The sequence below is a fragment of the Gavialis gangeticus genome, unplaced genomic scaffold (assembly GCF_001723915.1).
Source record: "Gavialis gangeticus isolate Ggan-Ray unplaced genomic scaffold, GavGan_comp1, whole genome shotgun sequence".
Classification (NCBI taxonomy): Eukaryota; Metazoa; Chordata; order Crocodylia; family Gavialidae; genus Gavialis; species Gavialis gangeticus.
The window spans coordinates 26,306,308-26,327,375 of record NW_017728997.1 but is presented as its reverse complement, the minus strand read 5'-3'; the positions used below and the strand labels follow the sequence as shown (position 1 = coordinate 26,327,375).

At 41.6% G+C, this 21,068-nt stretch overlaps 1 protein-coding gene across 1 annotated transcript in view; it reads left to right on the top strand.

Annotated features, from left to right (window-relative positions):
• Positions 1 to 197: 197 nt before the first annotated feature.
• Positions 198 to 21,068, top strand: part of APPL1 (adaptor protein, phosphotyrosine interacting with PH domain and leucine zipper 1) — an 85,814-nt gene continuing 64,943 nt past the window's right edge. Inside the window, exons 1-6 of the mRNA XM_019504609.1 lie at positions 198 to 307; positions 7,549 to 7,647; positions 12,050 to 12,109; positions 14,165 to 14,236; positions 16,196 to 16,283; positions 20,649 to 20,690. Of these exons, the coding sequence (XP_019360154.1) occupies positions 254 to 307; positions 7,549 to 7,647; positions 12,050 to 12,109; positions 14,165 to 14,236; positions 16,196 to 16,283; positions 20,649 to 20,690 (415 nt within the window). The 5' untranslated portion in view covers positions 198 to 253. The remainder of the gene's footprint in view (positions 308 to 7,548; positions 7,648 to 12,049; positions 12,110 to 14,164; positions 14,237 to 16,195; positions 16,284 to 20,648; positions 20,691 to 21,068) is intronic.

The window sequence follows — 21,068 nt, the reverse complement described above, 5'->3', positions numbered from 1 at the left end:
CTGCCAGCCCCGTCCACCCACTCGAGCCGCCCGATTGGGGGCTCCGCCAGCCAATGAGGAGCGAGGCGAGTCGATAGAAATACCCAATAGCACACTCCAGCTGCGTGACGTTGGGGCCGGGGCGGGATTTCCGGCGCGAGCTCGGGCCTGGTGCTGTGGCCTCGCTGAGGCGGCGGGGGGGAGGAGTTTGTCCGAGGGGGGAGGGGTTGCGGCGGCCGCCCGGGCGCGCACACCGCCCCGACCTGCCGCCGCCATGCCCGGCATCGACAAGCTGCCCATCGAAGAGACGCTGGAGGACAGCCCCCAGGTGAGGGGCGAGCGCGGGGTCGGGCCCGGGCGGGGCTGTGCAGCGCAGTGCGGCCCGGCCCGCAGGTGCTCTGAGGGGCGGCCGAGCAGGCCCTGCTGCTGAGTAGAAGGGAAGCGGGGGGTGCCCAGCGCCACCTGCACCGGGGCCGCGTGTTGCCGCCGCCACTGCTCCCCGGGCGGGGCCGGGGGGGTCTTCGCCTGGCGTCGGCCCCCTCCCCGCAATTGACCTGGGGGGAAGGCGGATTTCGTGCTTGCGAAGCACGTGTCAGGGCAGCAACCCGACTGGCCGGCCTGGCGCTGAGGGCGGCGCCCGGGCACACCCATTGCTTCACTTTTTTTCTCTGGGTGGCCGCGTTTGCCATTAGCACTACCCTTTGCCATGGGAGTTGGCTCAGGCCTGCCTCCCCTCTGCAGCCCACTTGGCTTTTGGGCAAGTTCCGCCTTGTCCCTTTTTTTTTAGTAGCCGGTCTCCAGCCACTGATTTTATTCTGACCTTGCTGTCATACAGCAAATGTCCCAAATTCTTGGTAGCCCAGGCACGTGGGTGTTAGTTTGGGGGTGGTTTTTTGGTCTCTGTGTTCCCTGTAGGAGGATATGGAGGTTCTCAGTACTCAGGAAGCTCGAACATTGCCATCCAGATCCTGCCACTATTAAAATTCTTACCTAAAAAGCTGGCAAACAAGACTTTTTTTTTTTAAGTAATTTCTTTAGGATTTTTCTTCTCCTATCTGTAAGCTACTGACATCAGCATATCACTATATTGTGCTGATAACATAGCATAGTGGAGCGATAACATAGTCTGACAGAGTCGCTATGTTATTTGGGAACAAAAGCAGAGAGAAGTGTGGACCACGGAGCAGAAGTTTTCAAAGGAACTACCATTGCTAGAGCTTCACTTAAACAGCACTTCAGTACACTGCTGCTCATGGGGGAGCTAGAAAGAGAAATGAAGACTGAGGCATGCTGAGAACATTTCATTTTAATGTGCGCTGCTTAGGATTAGACCCTAGTCACACTTGAAATACAGATCTGTAAATACTCTGCAGCCTAAGGTGACTAGCGTTGATCTCTTCTTCTCTTTGCTGCCTTTATGCTTTCTTATTATGTATTGTGTATATTCTTATTCTACTCAACAGCAGAATATTTTCCCCAAGTATTGAGTTGAACAAATGTCCTATGACTGTTCTCCAGACAGGGAACTAAAGCTGTGGCTTCATTTTAATGTGAAGTCCTCAGTGGTACCAGTCCTTACTTGACATGCAGGAGACCCAGGTTCAATTCCCAGGTGCTTATACACCTACAGCCATGGAGGCACCATATGTCCAGCCTTTGGAGTGTGGCCTGAAGGGGAGACCGAAGGTCTGGGCAGTCTCCACTTCCAAACTCCTATTTGGGCATGTGCCAAAAGTCTTGTTGACCTGTTGGTTGCCAAACCATTTTAATACACGTAAATAGTCCCAAACTGTACCCATATGCAGAAGGCAAGGCAAAGTGGCATCTTAGAGACTGCCTTCTGCTCGACTTCATGCTAGCATCACTCTAACGTGTGTGTATGGATAGGGTAGAAAATGCCATCTTCCTAGTAAGTTTATTCCATGCATTCTCTGGTGCTCTGTTCTGATGCTGCCCACCTCTAAAAACATATAGTTTTGATTCTGTTATTTCAGCATTAAACATACAATACCATGAAGCAGAATTTAAGTTTTTATTTCCCCCCAGTATTATTACTACTACTACTACTACTACTACTCAGTTATGTCAAGGATGGCATTCTTCATTTAGCAGTGAGCAATCTCTGAAGATTTACAACCTAACATACACATACTAATGTACATAACTTTTTGATGGAAAATCCATAGTCTATTACTGCTCTCATTTTAAAGCATAGGATCATGGTATGGTAAAGATTCAATCATTGATGGAAAATATTTTGTTCTCTTAGAGTGGGGGTGGGGGGGAATTCCTTCCTGATATAGGACATCAAATATCAGCCTGAAGGGTGATATTTGATGTTCTAAATTTCACAGTCTTTCCTTTTATTCAGTTGCAGAATTAGTCATCTCTCAACATGATAGAAAACCCCCCGTTAACTTCCATTCAAGATGGGATTATATCCATCCACTCATTGATATTATGGAGAATATCAAAACCACCATGAGATTGTTAGTTTAGTACAACGGTATGCTAAATGTTACGGTTGTTCAGACATGTTACATTAGCTCTTTATTCAGTGGTCTTCATAAATTTACGGTCTGCCTTTGAAAACTGTTGGACTACAGAATAACAAAAAGACTGGGAATAAAGGCCCTGTTCAATCAAATACCTTAATCTAGTAAGATTTTTCATTTTCAAGAGGAAAAAAAAAGGAGTAGTTCCCACCTCCACCCAAAGCCAGATGCAGTAGTCTCTTACATTTTAAGGCTAAAACATTACAGTCATTAGTACTGCATTCTGAACACAGTTTTATTCAGTAGTTATTATTTCTTTATAATCTCATTTTGTTTTGTCTATGATTTGAAAGGAAGTCAGATTCACAATACATTTAAGTTTTTACCTCCTTTGCTTTCATAATAACAGAGTCATAATGAGCAAAGTGCAATCAAGTCGTAATATTTTCTGTTCAGCCTTATAACTATACATTCTAGCTGTTATTTGTAGACTGAAACATCTTACAACTAGATTCATTTTTCAAGCTGTACATGAGTGCTACAATAGCTTTTTCCTTACTACTTGCTCACATTTGAGTATGCTGTCTTGTTAAAGGTTGTGTATTGGGTATTAGCATGAAACATGAATACACAGTTCCTTTACACCTGAGGAGGAGAACAACATAGTAGGAATTCTGAAAGCACAGGCATTTGTCAGTGAGTATCTGACAAATCTGTAATTCAGGACTCCCAAGTGAGGTCCTGGCAGATGTTAAAATAATGGTGCCTTTGATGTCTGAGGAATCTTTTGTGCTATCCCACATGTGCCTGGCAGGATACATAATGTTTAGGACAGGGCATAAAATTTCTCAGACCCCAGTCATGTGACTGACTGTCCCTTGCCCATTCCTAGGGTTCAGGTAGAGGGTGGTTTTGTCCTGGACCCCAGGGCTGCATGTGTGCAATTCAGATGCTCAGCTGAGCATTGAGATTGGGCACAGAGCAGACCCCACTCTAAAAAGCATGTGTGGAGCCCAGTTTTTAAAAGCCAGCATGCTGGTTTTCTGGACTCCAAGTCTTTAAACATCACTTGCAGCCCAGTTGCATGCACAGTTTTTAGACCCATGTAGACATTGACATAGGCAGCCCCTGGTCCCAGTTGGAGACCTGGGGCTGCCCCTAGTTCCATCCTGGGGATTGGGCAGGGGACCTGGGTTGCCTGGCATGATCCTGACACTCAGCTGGGAGTGAGGATCGGCAAATGGCAGCTCCAAGTCAGACATGGCTCACATTCAGTTTAAAGTGGGATACAAGCCATCCACAAAAGGTGTAGCACTAAAAAGAAGGAAGTGTCAAATCATCTCTCGGTTTGCCCTCTACAGCTGAATTTTAAGTGAAGGCTATTTAGATAAATATTCAATATTCATACAAGGCAACTTTTAATGTTGCAAGTAGAACATCTTTATGGATGGTTTGCCATTTTGTCATATCATGAATTAGCTGAACTTATGGCATGCTGTAGTGATAGATGATTAACACAATAGTCATGCAACAAATGTCATGTACCTAAATGCATAAGGTACATTTGAATGACCAGTTCACTGACAAAACTACTTTGTTTTTGACCTAGTATGCTGTAAAATTATTTTCCATTACAAATGATAGATAGAAAAACAGCTAGAAAGGTAGGGTAGTACAAATGAGAGCAACTCCTCTTATCTTTGAATAAACAAAAGTTCAAAGATTAGAAGTTTAGAGTGAGGGTAAGGGTAGATGGGTACATTTGCAACAGTTTTCTTGTTTTCCTTCCTTCTTTACACCCATGCCATCCCCTTATTAAAATATAGATTTTTTTCTAGAATGGTTTTTGGGAAGAAAACCTAAAAAAAAACCCTGTTTTGAGTGCATGATTATAACAAGGCAGGGTCAGATTTCATGTTGTATTTAAACCTGCTTGCTGTAGGAAAGCCACTTAATCTCATACAATAAATGTGCTTGGCAGATAGGAAAACAATTAAACGTATTTGGTATGTAGAAAAAGATTGGAAGGGAACAAAACATTCACCTTGATATTGTAGGTGCATAAGCAGTGTTTGATGATGCTTGTATTAGTTGAAACGGAGAAAGTTTCCTCAACGCTGGTCCGTTTGACCTATTTTGAGAGAGCTTGTTTTTAGGATGCTACCCCAAAATGCTCATGCATTCCATTTGGTAAATGAACAAAATAGATTTAAAGGGAAGTTATTTTAGTAACTGTTTTTGAAGTCTCTGTTCAGTGCATTTTAAGCCGACTGCTTTAGAGCTGCAGATAAAGGGTTAACCCTGAAATCCAAACATGCAGTAACTTGAGGTAGATAAATGGCTGATAGTGTTTGCTATTAAGTCATTAGGATGCTGGTGGGACTCCCTGTTAGAATGGAGATTGTTAGTATTTGTTCTGTAATGGCAGGAAACATAAGTAAGGCATAAGCTTCCATGTTCAAGTTGTGTTGGTATAAATCAGACACCTTACTGTTAAGGTAATAAGGCTCATTCTACTATGAAGTGGGATTATGAAGCCATTAATCCAGCTTTATTTGGCTAAAAATAAGTGTCCATCATCTCACTTGTCTTTTTTCTCTCTAAAGCTTTGTTTTCAGTGGAAGTTAGATAAATACTCAACATTTTATATCAGTTGTTGATCACCAGCAAATCATGGTCTCAGATTTTTGTCAGGTTTGCAAAATGGATATCCTTGTAACAGGTCACAATTTTCAAATAGTTGTAGCAAATTTCATGACCAACTCTGATCTAAGTGCACGCAGCATGTTTTTATCTGCAGTTGTACATGCTGTATTTGTAAAGTTAGGCTTGCTTTTTACATTTAACATTTCAGAATGTGACTGTTGGATTTTTGGGCTCTTATGTATTATAGCAGCAACTAATGCAAGACAAAATAGCCATTGTAAATTTGAGATTTGATAGCGTAAATGCTACAACAGGAGTAAAGAGGGTAGGGGCAAGTCTTTTACTGAAGAGAAGTAGAACCCAGATTGAGAAACAGATGCCAAGAACCAATCTGCCCCTAACATCTATATGTATGCGCAAAGAAGGGTCAAATAGCCTAAAAATCTACTTGTTAATTTTTAATAGTATATTTTTTGGGGACACTTAACTGACTCTAACACTTTGTTTTTCTGTATATTTGCAAAGCAGCTAGGCCATTATTGCATTATTTCAGCAACTTAGAATACGTTAAGATTTTGCTATACAGTTATTTTGAACTGGTTTTTAAAATTGCAGCAATGCTTGATAGATATTCAGTTAAAGTATGGATATAGCCATATGGAATTTTAAAGTGCTGGACCTTCCAGATACAGTTTTCACCTCAGGTTCCTTTCTGGTGATCCAGTCATTGGGTGGCTCTTGGGATATAGTCCTCCAGTTAAGCTTTGTAGTTTTACTTTCAGCATACAGAAAGTGAGTTCACAGTTTTTCATTGCTCCTTTTCAGAACATGTGGTGTTGAAGTCTCTCACTATCTAGCAAGAGTGGAAGCCTGTTCCCACTTCACAGTAGTATTGTTCAAGTTTAGTAGGATTTAGCACTACTGTCTCTGTAACAGGAAGGGCATCCTAGGGTCACCATGCTCTCCCCTAGTGCGGTGCCCCTTACCATGGCCAGTTTGTCTATAAAGCACCCTTCTTTCTCACCCACCACGTCTTTGATCTCAAGTGTTTATGATAGGGAGGCTGCCTCTTCATCTCCCTGGACACGGTTTTCTTCCTGTACCCATTAGTGAAGCAGGGCTAATGTATTCCTGCGCACCCCAGCTTATAAGGGCTATGCATGGCTCCAGCCACCCTTGTACCATACCTCAAGCCTCACTGATGTACCAGATGTGCTTCAGTCTTATACTCTCTTTGGCGCTTGGGCTCTCTGCAGCCCCTGTCTCACAACCACTGCCCCCTTTGCCTGGGATTTGGGTTCTCACTCTGCCATGGGTCCCCTTATGAGGCCTCCTCCAACCCCTATTAGCCTTACCCAAACCTCCAGTCATAAACAGTAAACACAAAACTCAAGCCCCTAGGCTATAACATAAATTTCTGCCAATCAGCTACAACATCACTCAAACCACCCCTAAGGGTGCTCTGTCCTTCACCCATACCAACTGCTCATGCATTCTTACCTCACCTGCTCCAGCCAAGTTCCTACCCCTTTGGTTACTAGCAGGGAACTACCTTCTTGCCTCTAGCCTGTGATTTATATAGGAGCCAGCCCCGCCCCTTCTGGCCAGCTGACCAGGCAGGTGTGGGTCCTTAGCTCCCTTTGGTTGCCCCGGCAGCCTACATCTGGGTGGTTATCCCGGCTCTCCAAGTAGCAGGCACCTTAGTGCTCTGCTGCAGTCTCCAAACAGTTCAATATAAGGAAAGCTAAATCTTTTGACTTTCTAGGTTTTGGTCTGGAGATTCTTTATTAAGCAGCAGTTTGTTGTGCTTTATTGAGCAACAGTTTGTGATCTGTCTCCCCAGATCACTTTCTATCTAAAATTTCACTTTTGTTGTAGGGTTTTTTTTCCAACCTGCATCATGAACTGTTTGTCTTCTATAGGGAGGTGGGGTTTTGGCTTTTTAAAACCCTCTCTGTCATCCTGAGTCTACAACTCTTTTAGCTATAACTTCTAGAGAGCCTGTCCAAGACTGGGCTGAGACCTGTCCTTATATTTGGGACCCTCACCTGATCTCTGGACTTAGTCCTATCACCTGGGAGGCAGGGTAGCCAGACACAAGTGAGGCTGAGCATACCTCACTCTTTGATACACATATCAAGTAAGAAACTTGCAGATATATTTTTTAATTATACCAACATTTTAGTAAGGTTAGATGAAACTATAAACTTTCGGTTGGAAATGTATTCAGTTAAAAAAAGACCTTTTTTTTTTTAATTGAAGCATTTCCTGTCTCTCTTTACAAATGAACATTGTCTTATTTGGTTTTACTAAACAATTCAAGAAACACATCCTGTTCAACTTTAAATACAAGGACACTTATTCACTTCTGAATCTGGTTTTAAAAACAAACCCACAAATGAACATGTCATCCTTTCTGTTTTTACAGACACGTTCCTTGCTTGGTGTATTTGAAGAAGATGCTGCAGCAATTTCAAGTTATGTCAACCAGTTATATCGAGCCATGCACCGAATTTATGATGCACAGGTAAAGTTGCATGTGTTCTTGAATATATTTGGAAAGCTTATAAAATAGATTTAATATTGTTTAACCACTTCGCTAAATACAGTAAATTATATTTTTAAACTTTAAAATTTTTAATTTGAGTGAAATGGATTAAGGAATAAAATTACTGTTTTCCTTTATGTTAAATAGAGATGCAGAGTGACATTCTGTATGTGCATGCTGTTTCTTAATAGAATTTTTCATGGCAATTAAATGGGCTTTTTGCTTGTTAAAACATGTGCCTCAAAACTCAGCACGTCCTGATCTCTTGTCATAATGGTTTTAGTAGTAACTCCCTTGATGGGCGGACCTCACTGTAGTTTTGGGAATTACAGGGATTTTTGGCTTAGGTAAAAGAAGCATTGCTGCAGAGCAAATGGGGAGGTCAAGGGGAAGGAAGAGTAAATGAGGTTCAGAGAGAGAGTATAGCAGCCAGCTTGACCATAAAGTTATTTATTGCCAGGTATATGAAGTTATGATGATAGCAGTAGTAATAGCCATACAAGAGAGACAAATAAAATAGTTACAGTATTACGTGGTTTCAGTTAGGTATTTGGGGAGGTCTAGCTCAAGTTTGATCAGCAAAAGTCAGGCTTAGAAAGGTGTGCCTGGAGTAAGAGAAAACAAAAGTCAGGTTTAGAAAGCTGTAATAAGAGAATTCTCTTACCTGGAGTAAGACAATAAAAGTCAGGTTCCTGGAGTCAGAGAGAGAAAGAGAGAGGGAGAGTTTGGGTCTCACCGCTCAGAGAACCTTGAGCCAGTTGAGGTTCCCAGGTGTTTGTTGGAGCGTGCAGACAGGCAAAGTACTGAGCACAATCAATGGAGGGATTCCAGGTAGAAAAGGAGTGGAACTGGTGCAGCTTTTGGATCCAAGCACCAGGACAGTACTTTTTCAAGTACATTGGGAGCAAGAAGAGGGAACCAGGCAATGTAGGACCCCTGCAAGATGCAAATGGTAATCTTGTGGTTATGCAAGACAAGAAAGCTGATATTTTTAACAGCCTCTTTTTTCTTGAACAGGGACCAGGACATCCCACCTACCAGAGGTTGGGACAATCCCAGGGATAGCTCTGTCAGGCATTCAGTCAGCGCAGATGTAGTTAGGAATCTTCTGGAAGGGCTAGACATTTTTAAATTTGCAGGTCCAGAAGCCCTCCACCCAAAGGTGTTGAGGGAGCTGGCAGGGGCCGTTGGCCCAACTATATGAGCATTCGTGGTCATCTGGCCAGGTGCCAGGGGATTGGAAACTGGCTAATGTGGTCCCAATTTTCAAGAAAGGGAGGAAGGAGGACCCAAGTAACTATAGGCCTGTAAGCCTCACCTCGGTGCTTGGGAAGATCTTGGAGAGAATCATCAAGGAGCACATCTGTGGGGGGCCAGCATGGGAGATCATGTTCAGGGACAGTCAGCGTGGGTTCATCAAAGGCAGGTCCTGCCTGACCAACCTGATTGCCTTTTATGACCAGGTAACTAAATCCTTGGATGATGGTGTTGCCGTGGACATAGTGTTTTTAGACTTTAAGAAGGCCTTTGACACTGTCTGTCATCCCATCCTCATCAGTAAATTAAGCGACTGGCATTGATGCCTACACAGTTGGATAGGTAAAAAATTGGCTGATGGGGCACACCCAGAGAGTAGTGGTGGATGGGTTGTACTCAATCTGGCAAGATGTGAGCAGTGGGGTACCCGAGAGCTCGGTCCTCGGGCCCGCACTGTTTAACATCTTCATCAGCAACTTGGATGAGGGGATGGAAAGCATGCTGTCCAAGTTTGTTGATGACACTAAGATATGGGGCAAGGTGGACATACTTGAAGGGAGAGAGGCTGCAAATAGATTTAGACAGACTACAAACATGGGCAGATAAGAATAGGATGGGGTTCAACATAGATAAATGCAGGGTGTTGCACCTTGGGAGAAGGAATCCACAGCATACATACAGGCTGGAGAATTCTCCTCTTGAAAGCACAGAGGCAGAACGGGATCTTGGAGTCATTATTGACTCCAAGATGAACATAAGCCGCCAATGCCAGACCGCAGCCAGCAAGGCCAGCCTTACGTTGTCATGCATCCAAAGATGCATCTCAGACCAGTCCAGAGAGGTGATACTCCCCCTCTATGCGACTTTGGTCAGGCCACAATTGGAGTACTGTGTCCAGTACTGGGTGCCACACTTTAAAAAGGATGTGGCCAGCCTGGAGAGGGTTCAGAGGAGGGCCATTCTCTTGGTGAGAGGGCAGCAGGACAGGCCCTATGAGGAGAGACTGAGGGACCTGAACCTGTTCAGCCTCAGCAAGAGGAGGCTGAGGGGGGACCTGGTGACTGCCTACAAACTCATCAGGGGAGATCAACAGCAAATAGGTAGAGCCCTTTTCTCCCTAGCACCACCTGGGGTGGTGAGGAACAATGGTAATAAGCTGATAGAGAACAGGTTTAGATTAGAGATCAGAAGGCAATATTTTATAGTTAGGGTGGCCAAAATCTGGAACCAACTTCCTTGGGGAAATTCAAGAGGAGGTTGGATGATCACCTGTCTGGGGTCTTGTGAACCCAGCATTTATTCCTGCCTGTGGCAGGGGATCAGGCTAGATGATCTGTTCAGGTCCCTCCTGACCCTAGTTACTATGAAACTATGACAGAAACTTTATCTTGGATTGGGGTTTTTGTAGAGAACTAACAGTGGCTCAAGGGAGAACACCAGGTTTGTTTATGGGTAAACAATGGTTCATATGCTGGGTAATAGGAACTGATCACTCCTGGCTGTGGGTGTGGGAGCTCACAATACAGACAGGCAGATTCAGTGTTTTGGGTACCATCAAGGAGTCATTACTAGAATTGGTCTGATGTATGCTGAGCTGGGTGTGTGCAGATGTGGGCTGATTAGCATTTGGAGCAGAGATACCCCATCATGCAGAATTCAGTGCGGTCCTTATCTTGGAATCTCTGTTCTCCATTCTGGATGCTAGTGAAGGTGCTTTCCTGTCCCATCTCCCATGAAAATGAGTTGTTGTCCAGTTCCATCTCCAATATACATGAGACCAGGGGAGTTGCTTCACCCCTGTCACCCTTGTCTGGAGGGATTTAGGTGCATCTCCCATTGCATTTTCATTGTCTTTTGTAAGTCCTTCCTTTAATCAGTTCTTGTTGGGGGCAGGGGCGAGTTCTTTGGGAGTCAGACAGGCTGTGTACTGTTCCTCAAGAACACAGAGCTGCCAGGTAACACATTTTATCATGCTTTTAGTTGTCTAGATCATTTGCTGCAGTGATTTAATTATATAAAAAGAGTTGATTGGGATATACTATAAAAATGGGTTACTAGATCAAGCGTTTTGTGTTCAGATGATTGGACTTTGATGTTGGAAGTAGCAGCTAGTGATTTTTTTTAATGACCAATTGAGATTGTAGTTGTAATGTAAAGTTATAAATGCCCTTCACTGTTGTAGTATTTACTGTCTCTTGCTATCATTATTGCTTGTGTTTTGCATTTGCTTCCTTTTTTTTCCATTTTGACTGTGGTGTGGTGGATGACTATTTCTTCTTGTGACCAAACTATATATCATCTGCATGTTCTTATGGTACTTCATTTTATTGCCTTCTTTGTTTTGCTTTTTATTTCTGCACCCTTGATGCTCAAGTATATTATAAAGGATGCAGGTATTTCCTATTATGAAACTGCTTGCATAGATCATTGCTTAGATCCCATCTGTAAAACTTCTGATAAAATGTGTAAGCAGACAGGTTAAGCTTACTATGCTAACTGACCACCTAGACAGGCTCCAAACACTGTGGGAGGGGAGAGGGCTACAAGGCAAGAAGGCATGGGGTTGATTTCATATCTAGAAGTGCAGAAAAGCTTCCAGGGCCAGACTAGACTGTTCTGTGGAGAGGTTTATAGAGAAGATGCTTGGTGGTTTGGGCTTTAAGGCAATTTTAAGGTTGGCCCTAAATATCTATGTAGATATAGCTTTAGTGGCACAGTTTGTTCTAAATTCACCCTTCGTGTGTGATACTGTTGATACTTGGAAACCATGATTGAACTAAAAACCATGACTAGCTTGAACTAAAACAGCTGCATCATAATAACTGTACAGAATACTGTTTTCTGCATGGAGACTTTACTGCAAACCCATTACTGAGGGTCTAGTAGCTCCACATAGTACATTGTAGGTGCTGTTGGTGTGAAATCCAGAAATACAGGCCTTCCACAACTCATGTAAATGTCAATACTAATTGTGGATGCTCACATCCTTTCAAAATCTGGCTGGGTGTATTTTGAGAGTGCTCATTTAACCATATTCAAATTTCGTCCCTCATTGTCTACAACTTCTGCACATTGATATGAAAGCTAAATTAGGAAGTAATCAATTTTCCTTCTTTTTAACCAGAATGAATTAAGTGCAGCAACTCATCTGACTTCAAAACTTCTGAAGGAATATGAGAAGCAGGTATGGTATAAATTTGTGTCCATTTCTAGTAGTTTAGAGAATGGACTTTTGTAAGTTTTTCTTCTCCCAGAGCACAGTGCAAAATTGATCTAGGTAAAATCTTATCAAGATAAAATGTGTATTGGTAGTAGCTGACTGCTATTTAATTGTATTCCATGTAGAAGGTACCCCCATTTTTGGCAGATGTAAATTAGTCTTGCTGTGATTTTGCTTCCAAAAGTAAAATCTTTAGACTATTCAGCTCCATCACCCTCAGTAGTATAGTTCTTTGGCTAAGTGAATGCTTGTCCTCTGGAGAATTTTAAAGTGACAGCAGCCTAAACTAATGATCTATTGTAAGGTGGCAGCTTTAATTTTAGTTGCCAGGTAAGAGACGAGATGGTGTGGTCTGAAGTAGGGATGAAAAAGGATTAAATGTTTAAGCAACAATTACATTTATACTGTTTACCAATTAGTGACCTTTGGCAGGAACGGAGCCAGCCCCTTATGTCTTCACCATGTGCCCAATGCTGCATGGGCCCCAGGTTGCTGGCAGGGAGCCTCAGGGGGGGCACAGCAGGCTTGGCTGAGCCACTAGGGGGTGCTGCCAACTGTGGAGCCACGGCTTCCCCTTGCCCCCAGGGGTTGGGGCTGCAGATCTCTCCTGTACATGGATCCTGCTGCCATGGGGAGAGAGGAAGATGCCAGGCCCCTGCACAGGGGTGAGGCAGGCCTTCCTTCTGCAGCAGCAAAACTCCTGGCCCAGTGTCAGGTCTGCCCGGCCCCCCAGATCCCTGGTTTTTGTTCCAGTTCTTTTTCTTGCATAGTATGGATCAAGGCTGTACAACTTTGGAGCAGATGAGGGCCACTTACCACAGAGTTCCCCTGTTGTGCCACATAGCAGGGACCCCAGGCCCTGCAAAGCCATGGGCTCCCTGAGCCCCATAGGGTATGCTACCCTGTATCTAGGGTGGGGACAGGAAACAGAAGCCAGAGGAGAAAGGGGAACCCAGAGAGTCAGTGCATGGAGGGAGTGGCACAGTAGCCTGCAGCGTTTCAGTTGGACAGCCCTGGTATAGATTATTGTAACAAAGCTGTGATTAGTTTACAACAGGAAATATGTATATGTAAGAGTGTATTTGTGTGCACAGGGTTAATTTAAATTAGCTTGATTTTTTTTTTTTTATAAAAAGAGTTGAAGTTTAAATTTAAATTCAGCATTAAAGTCAATAATTGTGCATATTGAAATGGGTATAATTTATGTCTTTTTGGAATTTTTAAAAATACTGGTATTAAAAGCAAAGTCCATATTACAGGAAACAGTGAAAATAAAAATTTAAAGAGCTCTACATATTCTTACTTTGTTATATTTAAAATAATTTTGTCTGAAAAAAATCAAAATGGGCTTAAATAGGTTCAACTTAAAAGGATCAGTTACTTTTGTTCTCTCATAAATAAGAAGCAGATACCTACCCGAGCAGTTTTTATTACTGCATAATTTTATTAGAGCCCCATATCATAAGATTGTATTTAAAAGTATCCATTTTTAAAAAAATTGCATTTAAGACTTGTTAAATGTTTCCAGTTTTTGTAAACATTTTGGTAGTTCTTTTCAAACTTTACTCCAAAAAGACAAGACTAGAAATTTACTTTCATAAAAGACTCTTATACAATTGCCTGATTCTTATATAATTGCCTGATAAGATCCACAGCTTTAAGGTAAATATCTAATGTGAGGCTTGTGATAAAATTGAGACTTGGCAGAAAAAGAATAAAATCTTCATTTTCTCAGGTCCAACATGCACCTTTTCTGAACCCTAGAACAGATTTGAAAGATAGATTTAATGTTTAAAAAAACACGGTAAACTTTTCTGTAGTTTTCATAAATATTCATGTTCATATAAAAGAAATATATTAGTAAAATGACACATGTAGTGGTACTAAATCTGCACTGGTATCTTAAGTTCCCAATGTTTTAGTTTTCATACATAGCCTACATATATTCTGTTGTTAACACTGCTGTATGTATGACAGAAGAAAGCTGTAACCAACAGATTTTCTTTTTTATTTTTATAGCGTTTTCCATTAGGGGGTGATGATGAAGTTATGAGCTCTACCCTACAACAGTTTGCAAAAGTGATAGATGAGGCAAGTGTTTTTGCATTTAGCTTATCTTTTTCCATCTACAGCGGGGGCGGGCAATTATTTCAGGCGGAGGGCCACTTACTGAGTTTTGGCAAGCCATTGAGGGCCACATGCTGGGCAGCCAGGGGCAGATAAATATTAATTTTCTAAATTTGGGGGGGCCCCGCGGGCCGGATAAAATGGCCTGGCAGGCCGCATCCAACTCACGGGCCGCATTTTGCCCTGATCTCCAGACTCTGAAATTAACTATCATTTGCTTCCTCTAGCTTAAGCATTCAGAAATCTCTTTCATTTATCAATACTAGTAGTAGTACAACAGTCAGTAATAGTACTGCTACTGCTACTTCTATTATTATTACTACTTTAATTACCATGTATTCTTGCATATAACATACCGTAAATATATCACACGCCTCATTTTTTGGAAGGCCCCAAGCAGGAAAAAGAATCTTACCTTGGAATATGGGTAAGAAGTCTCTAGGGCTGGAGGCTATGCATAGGGGCTCAATCTGGCACTCTGCACTGGGGATACATGCCAAGTCCAACCCTGTGACACCCAATGCAGTGCAGTGGGGAGGGAGGTGACAGCATGAATTGCTGTTGTTCCCAGAGCTGTGGCAATTAATGCTGACATCTCTCTGGTCCCCCTTCCCCCAGCCTAATTTCCAGATCCAGGGGGAGCCTTTTTCCTTGCCTGTAATGCAAACCCCAGTTTTTCCTAGCTGGTTTTGGGGAGAAGGTGTGGGTTATATGCAAGAAAATACATTACATGCCATTTATATAAAGATTAAAATTGTTTGGCCGGAACTTACAGAAGCAATATAACAAAGTACAGTTTACATAATTTAGAAACAATGTCTTACTCTTATTCTGTACTTTCATATTGCTGTCTGCTACAAACATTATTCTACACAGCAAGGAGCTACTAGACTTATTAGCACCAAATGCAGGTAAATTTGACACCAGTCTTTTCAGACAGATGGAAAAAACTTCTTAATAGAAGTCTATTTCAGATACACACATGGTCTCAAGATTGGGACTGCATCATGAAGAGTTTGTAATCTAAACTAAGAGGAGATGAACAAGTAAATGAACTAGTATTAAAGTACAGTAAAAAGGAAAAGGTGAGGAAAATGAGGAAGTTGGGACTGTGGAAAGCACCTTCTAGATCATCAGGTCCACCCCCCTACTATTGAATGAACCACCACCTGTAATCCCTATCATAGTTTACAGAGGCTTAAGGCTTTTTGCCCCTCCACTTGAAATGGAAGGCTGTTCCAGAAAATGTTTGCTGTTATGTTTCACAGATTTACTAACTTCTGGCCATAATTTATTCATGGCCAGTTTCTGCCCATTTATTCTTGTGCTGGTGGAGCTGTGTAGCTTAGTAGCTTCATTCGGGTGTTAACCTCATTTGGTTTGATAGATAAGAATCAAATACCCTCAGCCCTTGTTTTGGTAGGCTGAACAAGCCAAATTCTTCTATTGTCTTCAGATGGCATCTGATGAAGTAGGCTGTTGCCCATAAAAATGCATACTTCTCTCTATGAGTTAGTCTCTAAAATGTTATCTGGCTCTGCCTTCTGCATGACTTCAGATTAATACAGTTAACTATTTCTCTCAACAGTTGTATATAGTGGTCCAATAAAAAATATTATCAAACCTTTTTATTTTTATTTACATCACGGAGTTTAAACTAAAGTAATTGTTTTACCTGTTGTTTGGCTTTGGCTAGCTCCTTTTTTCCAGATGTGAAGAAGGGGATTTTGTACCTGAAAGCTTGTTAGACATCTCTCCCAACTAGATAGTTGGTCCAGTAAAAGATATTACTAAACAAACCTTGCTTCTCTTTCATATCAAAACAACTTTTTTCTTGAAGGTTACATTTTAAAGCGAGGAGGAACTGAAATTAACATTTCCAATGACTAATTACATGTGTGTTTTTTGGTTTTCCCCCAACAGCTTAGCTCTTGTCATGCAGTACTTTCAACTCAATTAGCTGATGCCATGATGTTTCCCATTACTCAGTTTAAAGAAAGGGATCTAAAAGGTAAGGTAATCAAATAATCAAATAGTGGCTGTTATTCAGAAAGATGCAGTAGTTCATCTCAGTGTTCTTGCAGTACAATAGTAGGGTACTTAAAATACAACAAGTTAGGGAGATCCAGAGAGCTATATTCATAATATAAGCAGTTAATATTTTATCACTATAGAATGCTTTTTCCATGGTTTAGAAATTAATCCAATGTAATTTCAGCAAAAACATGAATTGCTTTCTATAAACAAATTGACCTGTTTAAGTTGCAGGCTTTGCACTCTTCATCTTAAGTGACACATGCAGATCTTGATTTCTAGTTAAGCTTCAGAATAATTAGCAGGTCATTTGCTGGATATTTGTTGTCCCGTGGATGTTTGTCTACGTTGCGAAACCACTATATAATTTGTAATTACTGGCAGTTTCTCTTCACGTGGAGCCCAAGGATAAAATAAGTCACAGTCAGTAAGACAGCTTGCTTCATACTACCAGTAAAGTAAAGGGCCCTAGGCAAATGTCTAGGCTGGGGAGGATTTGATTTTTATTGATAAATAAACATCAATAAATGGTGATCTCACCACATAATCACAGACCAATGAAAATATATTTTCATCAGTAATAATTTAAATTTATAGAAAGGGGACTGTAACAGGGAACCCTTACCCCTGTTACTGGATAGTGGATGAAAGAGAGGCAGAGGTGTCAAATAGGAAAACAATGGGTGGCCTAATGACTCATCAATTAAGCAATTAGTTGCTTCTTCACAGGTGGGGGAAGTGGGCTGGATAACAGGCTACTTAAGCAAACCCCTACCCAAAGGGGAAAGAGTATTCTAGGCTTCAGCCTGGTGGCAGAAGGGCCTTGGCAGGGCCAGATTGGCTAAGCCGGTGGTGGGGCACCAGCGCTGAGGGTGGCCATTGCAGGGAGCTGTGGGAGTTCTGGTGCCCTCCACTTCTGATCCCTGCCCACCCATCTCCTTTCTGATGAATGTATATGTATAGAATAATTTAGAGCAGGTATGATTTATTGATTTATGGATATTTATTTTTTTATATTTTGATGTGATTTTTATAAAGCTTTTAACAGTAGACTGTCATCATTAAATTGTCTGCCACCCACAGGCCTTATTTCTCACAGTCCTGAAAATTTAAGTTAATCAATATCGAAAAACACCCCTAACTTTGTGCAATCCTGAAAATTGTAATAGATAAAAATCAAAAGGAATGCTTAAAAATAAGCATTTATGTTAGCTGTCAACATTATTAAAAGCTAAAAATTGAATTCTGCCAAGCCTACAAATGCCTAAAGTTCCTGGTTTTTATGAGTAGTATATTAATACCTTGGCTAGACAACATAGAATCATAGAAAAGTAGGACTGGAAGGGCCCTGTAAGATCATCAAGCCATGGGCAGGAGGTAGTTGGTCTCAAACGAGTGTAACAAGGTGCCTGTCCAGCCTTCTCTAGAATACCTCTAGGGATGCTGACTGCACCACCTCTGCTGGGATGTGTTCCAGATTCTAGATATCCTTACGGAAAAGAAGTTTTTTCCTTATGTCCAGCCTAAATTTTCCCTAAACTAACTTGTGCCCATTGGACTTCATCCTCCCAAGAGGTGCCTTTCTGAAGAGTTGCTCCCCTAGATCTTGGTGTTCGCCCTGACATACTTGTAGGCAGCTATCAAGTCACCTCTCAGTCTTCTGTTACTCATACTGAACAAACCCAATTCCCAGAGTCTCTCCTCATAAGGCCTATCCCCCAGCTCCTGGTCATGCAGGTGGCCTTTCTCTGTACTGTTTTGAACTTATCCACATCCTACATGAAACGTGGTTCCCAGAACTGGACACAGCACTCCAGCTGTTGCCTCACCAATGGCAAATAGGGGGGGGAGGAGCACTTTTCTGGATTTATTGGCAGCACATTGGCTGATGCATGCCAGAGTTCTGTTTGCTCTGCTGGCAACTTCATTGGACAGATGGCTCATGTCCATTCTCTGGTTGATTGTCACTTCCAGGTCCCTTTCAGATGCAGTGTCAGCCAGTGGATCACCACTCATTGTATAGTTATGATGAGGGTTTTTCCTACCCAAATAAGGGACCTGGCACTTGTCCCTATTGAACCTCATCTGATTGCATTCAGCCCATAGGACCAGCCTGTCACAGTCATTCTGGATCCTTACCCTGTCCTCAGATGTGTCCACATTTCCCCACAGCTTGGTGTCGTCCTCAAATTTAATCATTGTGCTTTCCACTATCTCTTCCAAGTCATTGATAAAGATGGTAAAGAGCACAGGTCCAAACACCCATCCCTGAGGGACACCACTCGAGACGGCCCTCCAGGATGAGGCTATCCCATCAGTTACAACTCGTTGGGATCGGCCTCTGAGCCAGTTGCCAACCCACCTCACTGTAGACCAGTCTAGTCCTCCAGCTTAATTGAGGAGAATCCCATGGGGGACAGTATCAAAGGCCTTGCTGAAGTCTAGGTAGATAATGTCAAGCACATGTCCCATATCCAGTTGGTTAGTTATCTGGTCATAGACGGACACCAGGTTTCTTAGGCATGACCTCCCCTTAAAGCCATACTGGTTGTTTCTTAATATCCTGCCAGTTATGAGGTTGCAGTTGATGGCCTCCTTGACAAGTGTTTTTTAAGATTTTTCCCAGAACCAAAGTAAGACTGACCAGTCTGTAGTTGGCAGGGTTGTCCCTCTTCCCTTTCTTCAAGATGGGTACAATGTTAGCCCTCTTCCTTTCATATGAAATGCTTATTTTGGAATATTTTGCTTGGGCTGTTAAGACCATTTTCAACAAAACACTGTTACACTTAAAGACAAAACGGAGTAAATAAAAATATTTCAATATGTAATTAAAATGTTACATAACCATCCTATGCTAAATTTCCTATGGATATTTGAAAAGATGTTCTTGTTTCTGAAAGCAAGTTGTTAGTGACAGAAGTGATTGTGGGACTAAATAGGCCAAAATTATTTTTTGGAACAGGGAAGCAACCATATTCCTCTACTTATATCTAAAAATTGTGCCACTGTCACAATTCTTAAAGATTTGAATATTTAGGGGTGTTTGAAAATGGTTCTTGATGATTTACTGACAGATGAAAACTTTCCCACTGGAAAGGTTATAGTCTTTAGCTGATGCTGTACCCAGTAACTCATTAGATTATGTTCTTTTCATCAAATCATAGAAAATTGAGGTTGGAAGGGACCTCAGGACATCATCTAGTCCAACCCCCTGCTCAAAGCAGGACCATCCCTAACTAGATCATTCCAGCCAGGGCTTTGTCAAGCCAGGCCTTAAAAACCTCCATGGATGAAGATTCTGCCACCTCTCTAGGTAACCTGTTCCAGTGTTTCACCACCCTCCTAGTGACACAGTTTTTCCTAATATCCAACCTAAACTTCCCTTGCTGCAACTTGAGACCATTGTTCCTTGTTCTGTCACTACTGAGAACAGTCTAGCCCCATACCTTTTGTAACCACCCTTCAGGTAGTTAAAGGCTGCTATCAAATCCCCCCCTCAGTTGTCTCTTCTGCAGACTAAGATAAGCCTAAATAACTAAATACCTTTTTGTACTTTAAAACAGTTACTGTAAATGTTCACAATGTTCCCACTCCTGGTTCACAATTACTTTATAATGTTTAAAAGTGAACATGGATATTATTTATTTATGTTGTGATACTACACAAAAAACCCACTCCAGATTGAGACACTTTGTGCTAAGCACTGCACGTATACTTAGGAGATCACATTTCCTTTTAGATCTTTTAATTAAAATTGGCAAGATAGGTCAAAAACAAGCAGATATCAAAGATATTTGTTTTATGAGTTACCATCTTAAAAAGAAAACCTTTTCCAAGCCATTCTCTTTTTATAATTTTTCTCACTAGTTGTTACTTCATTGTAACCTTTGCCCCAGAATCTTTTTCTTGGCTGACCTCTGAACAGAATTGTAGATGATGTCTTTGGGTTACTGACTTCTCAGATCCTTTGAGAAGAACCCTTTTCCCTTGACGTAGTACACTAAGAAGCGTCTTTCTGTGTCTGATGGCAGTATTTTATATGACTCAGTCCCTCAACAGAATCAGTGTCAGTTGGTCAAGAAACACCTCTGCTACCGCTGTACACAGGAAAAGGGGACAGCCTCCAAAAGCTGTGTATCTGGTAAAAAGCTTAACGTTTTTATGGACCAGTAGAGGCTGCCTTTCTTCTGGAGGGGCTGTTTCAGAGAATTTCCTCTTCAGCAGAAACTGAAGAACTTCTTTAAAAGAAGATAAAACTAGAGTGTTGTAGATGCATGTAATAATGTTGTTATAATGTGTTTTATATTCACCTTTTTACATAAATATGATATGTTCTTTGTAGAGATACTGACTTTAAAAGAAGTTTTCCAAATTGCAAGCAATGGTAAGTGTACTTTTAAATGTTTAATGTGAGTATGTAGCATTTTCATATCCGGATATAAAATTAAATTTATAAGATACATTTAAAAAGGGACATTTTCAGTGGGACCCAGGTACCCCCCCTTTCCTGGCTTCTTTGAAAATTCCAGCCTTGATCCTCAAAAATTTGAGGCAAACAAACAAATCTTATGTAGAGAACTTAGTGATAACATACTTAAGCATTAATGCAGTTACTGATAACTGTGTGGGGAAAAAAATCTGGAATGAGGTAAAAAAAAAAATAGTGGTAAAAAGGTGATGGTAATTAGTGTTCAGTTGCCTATGAAAAATATATGCTTTATAAAGACAGTTTGATTTAAACAATGGAAGTTTAGCTCCCTAC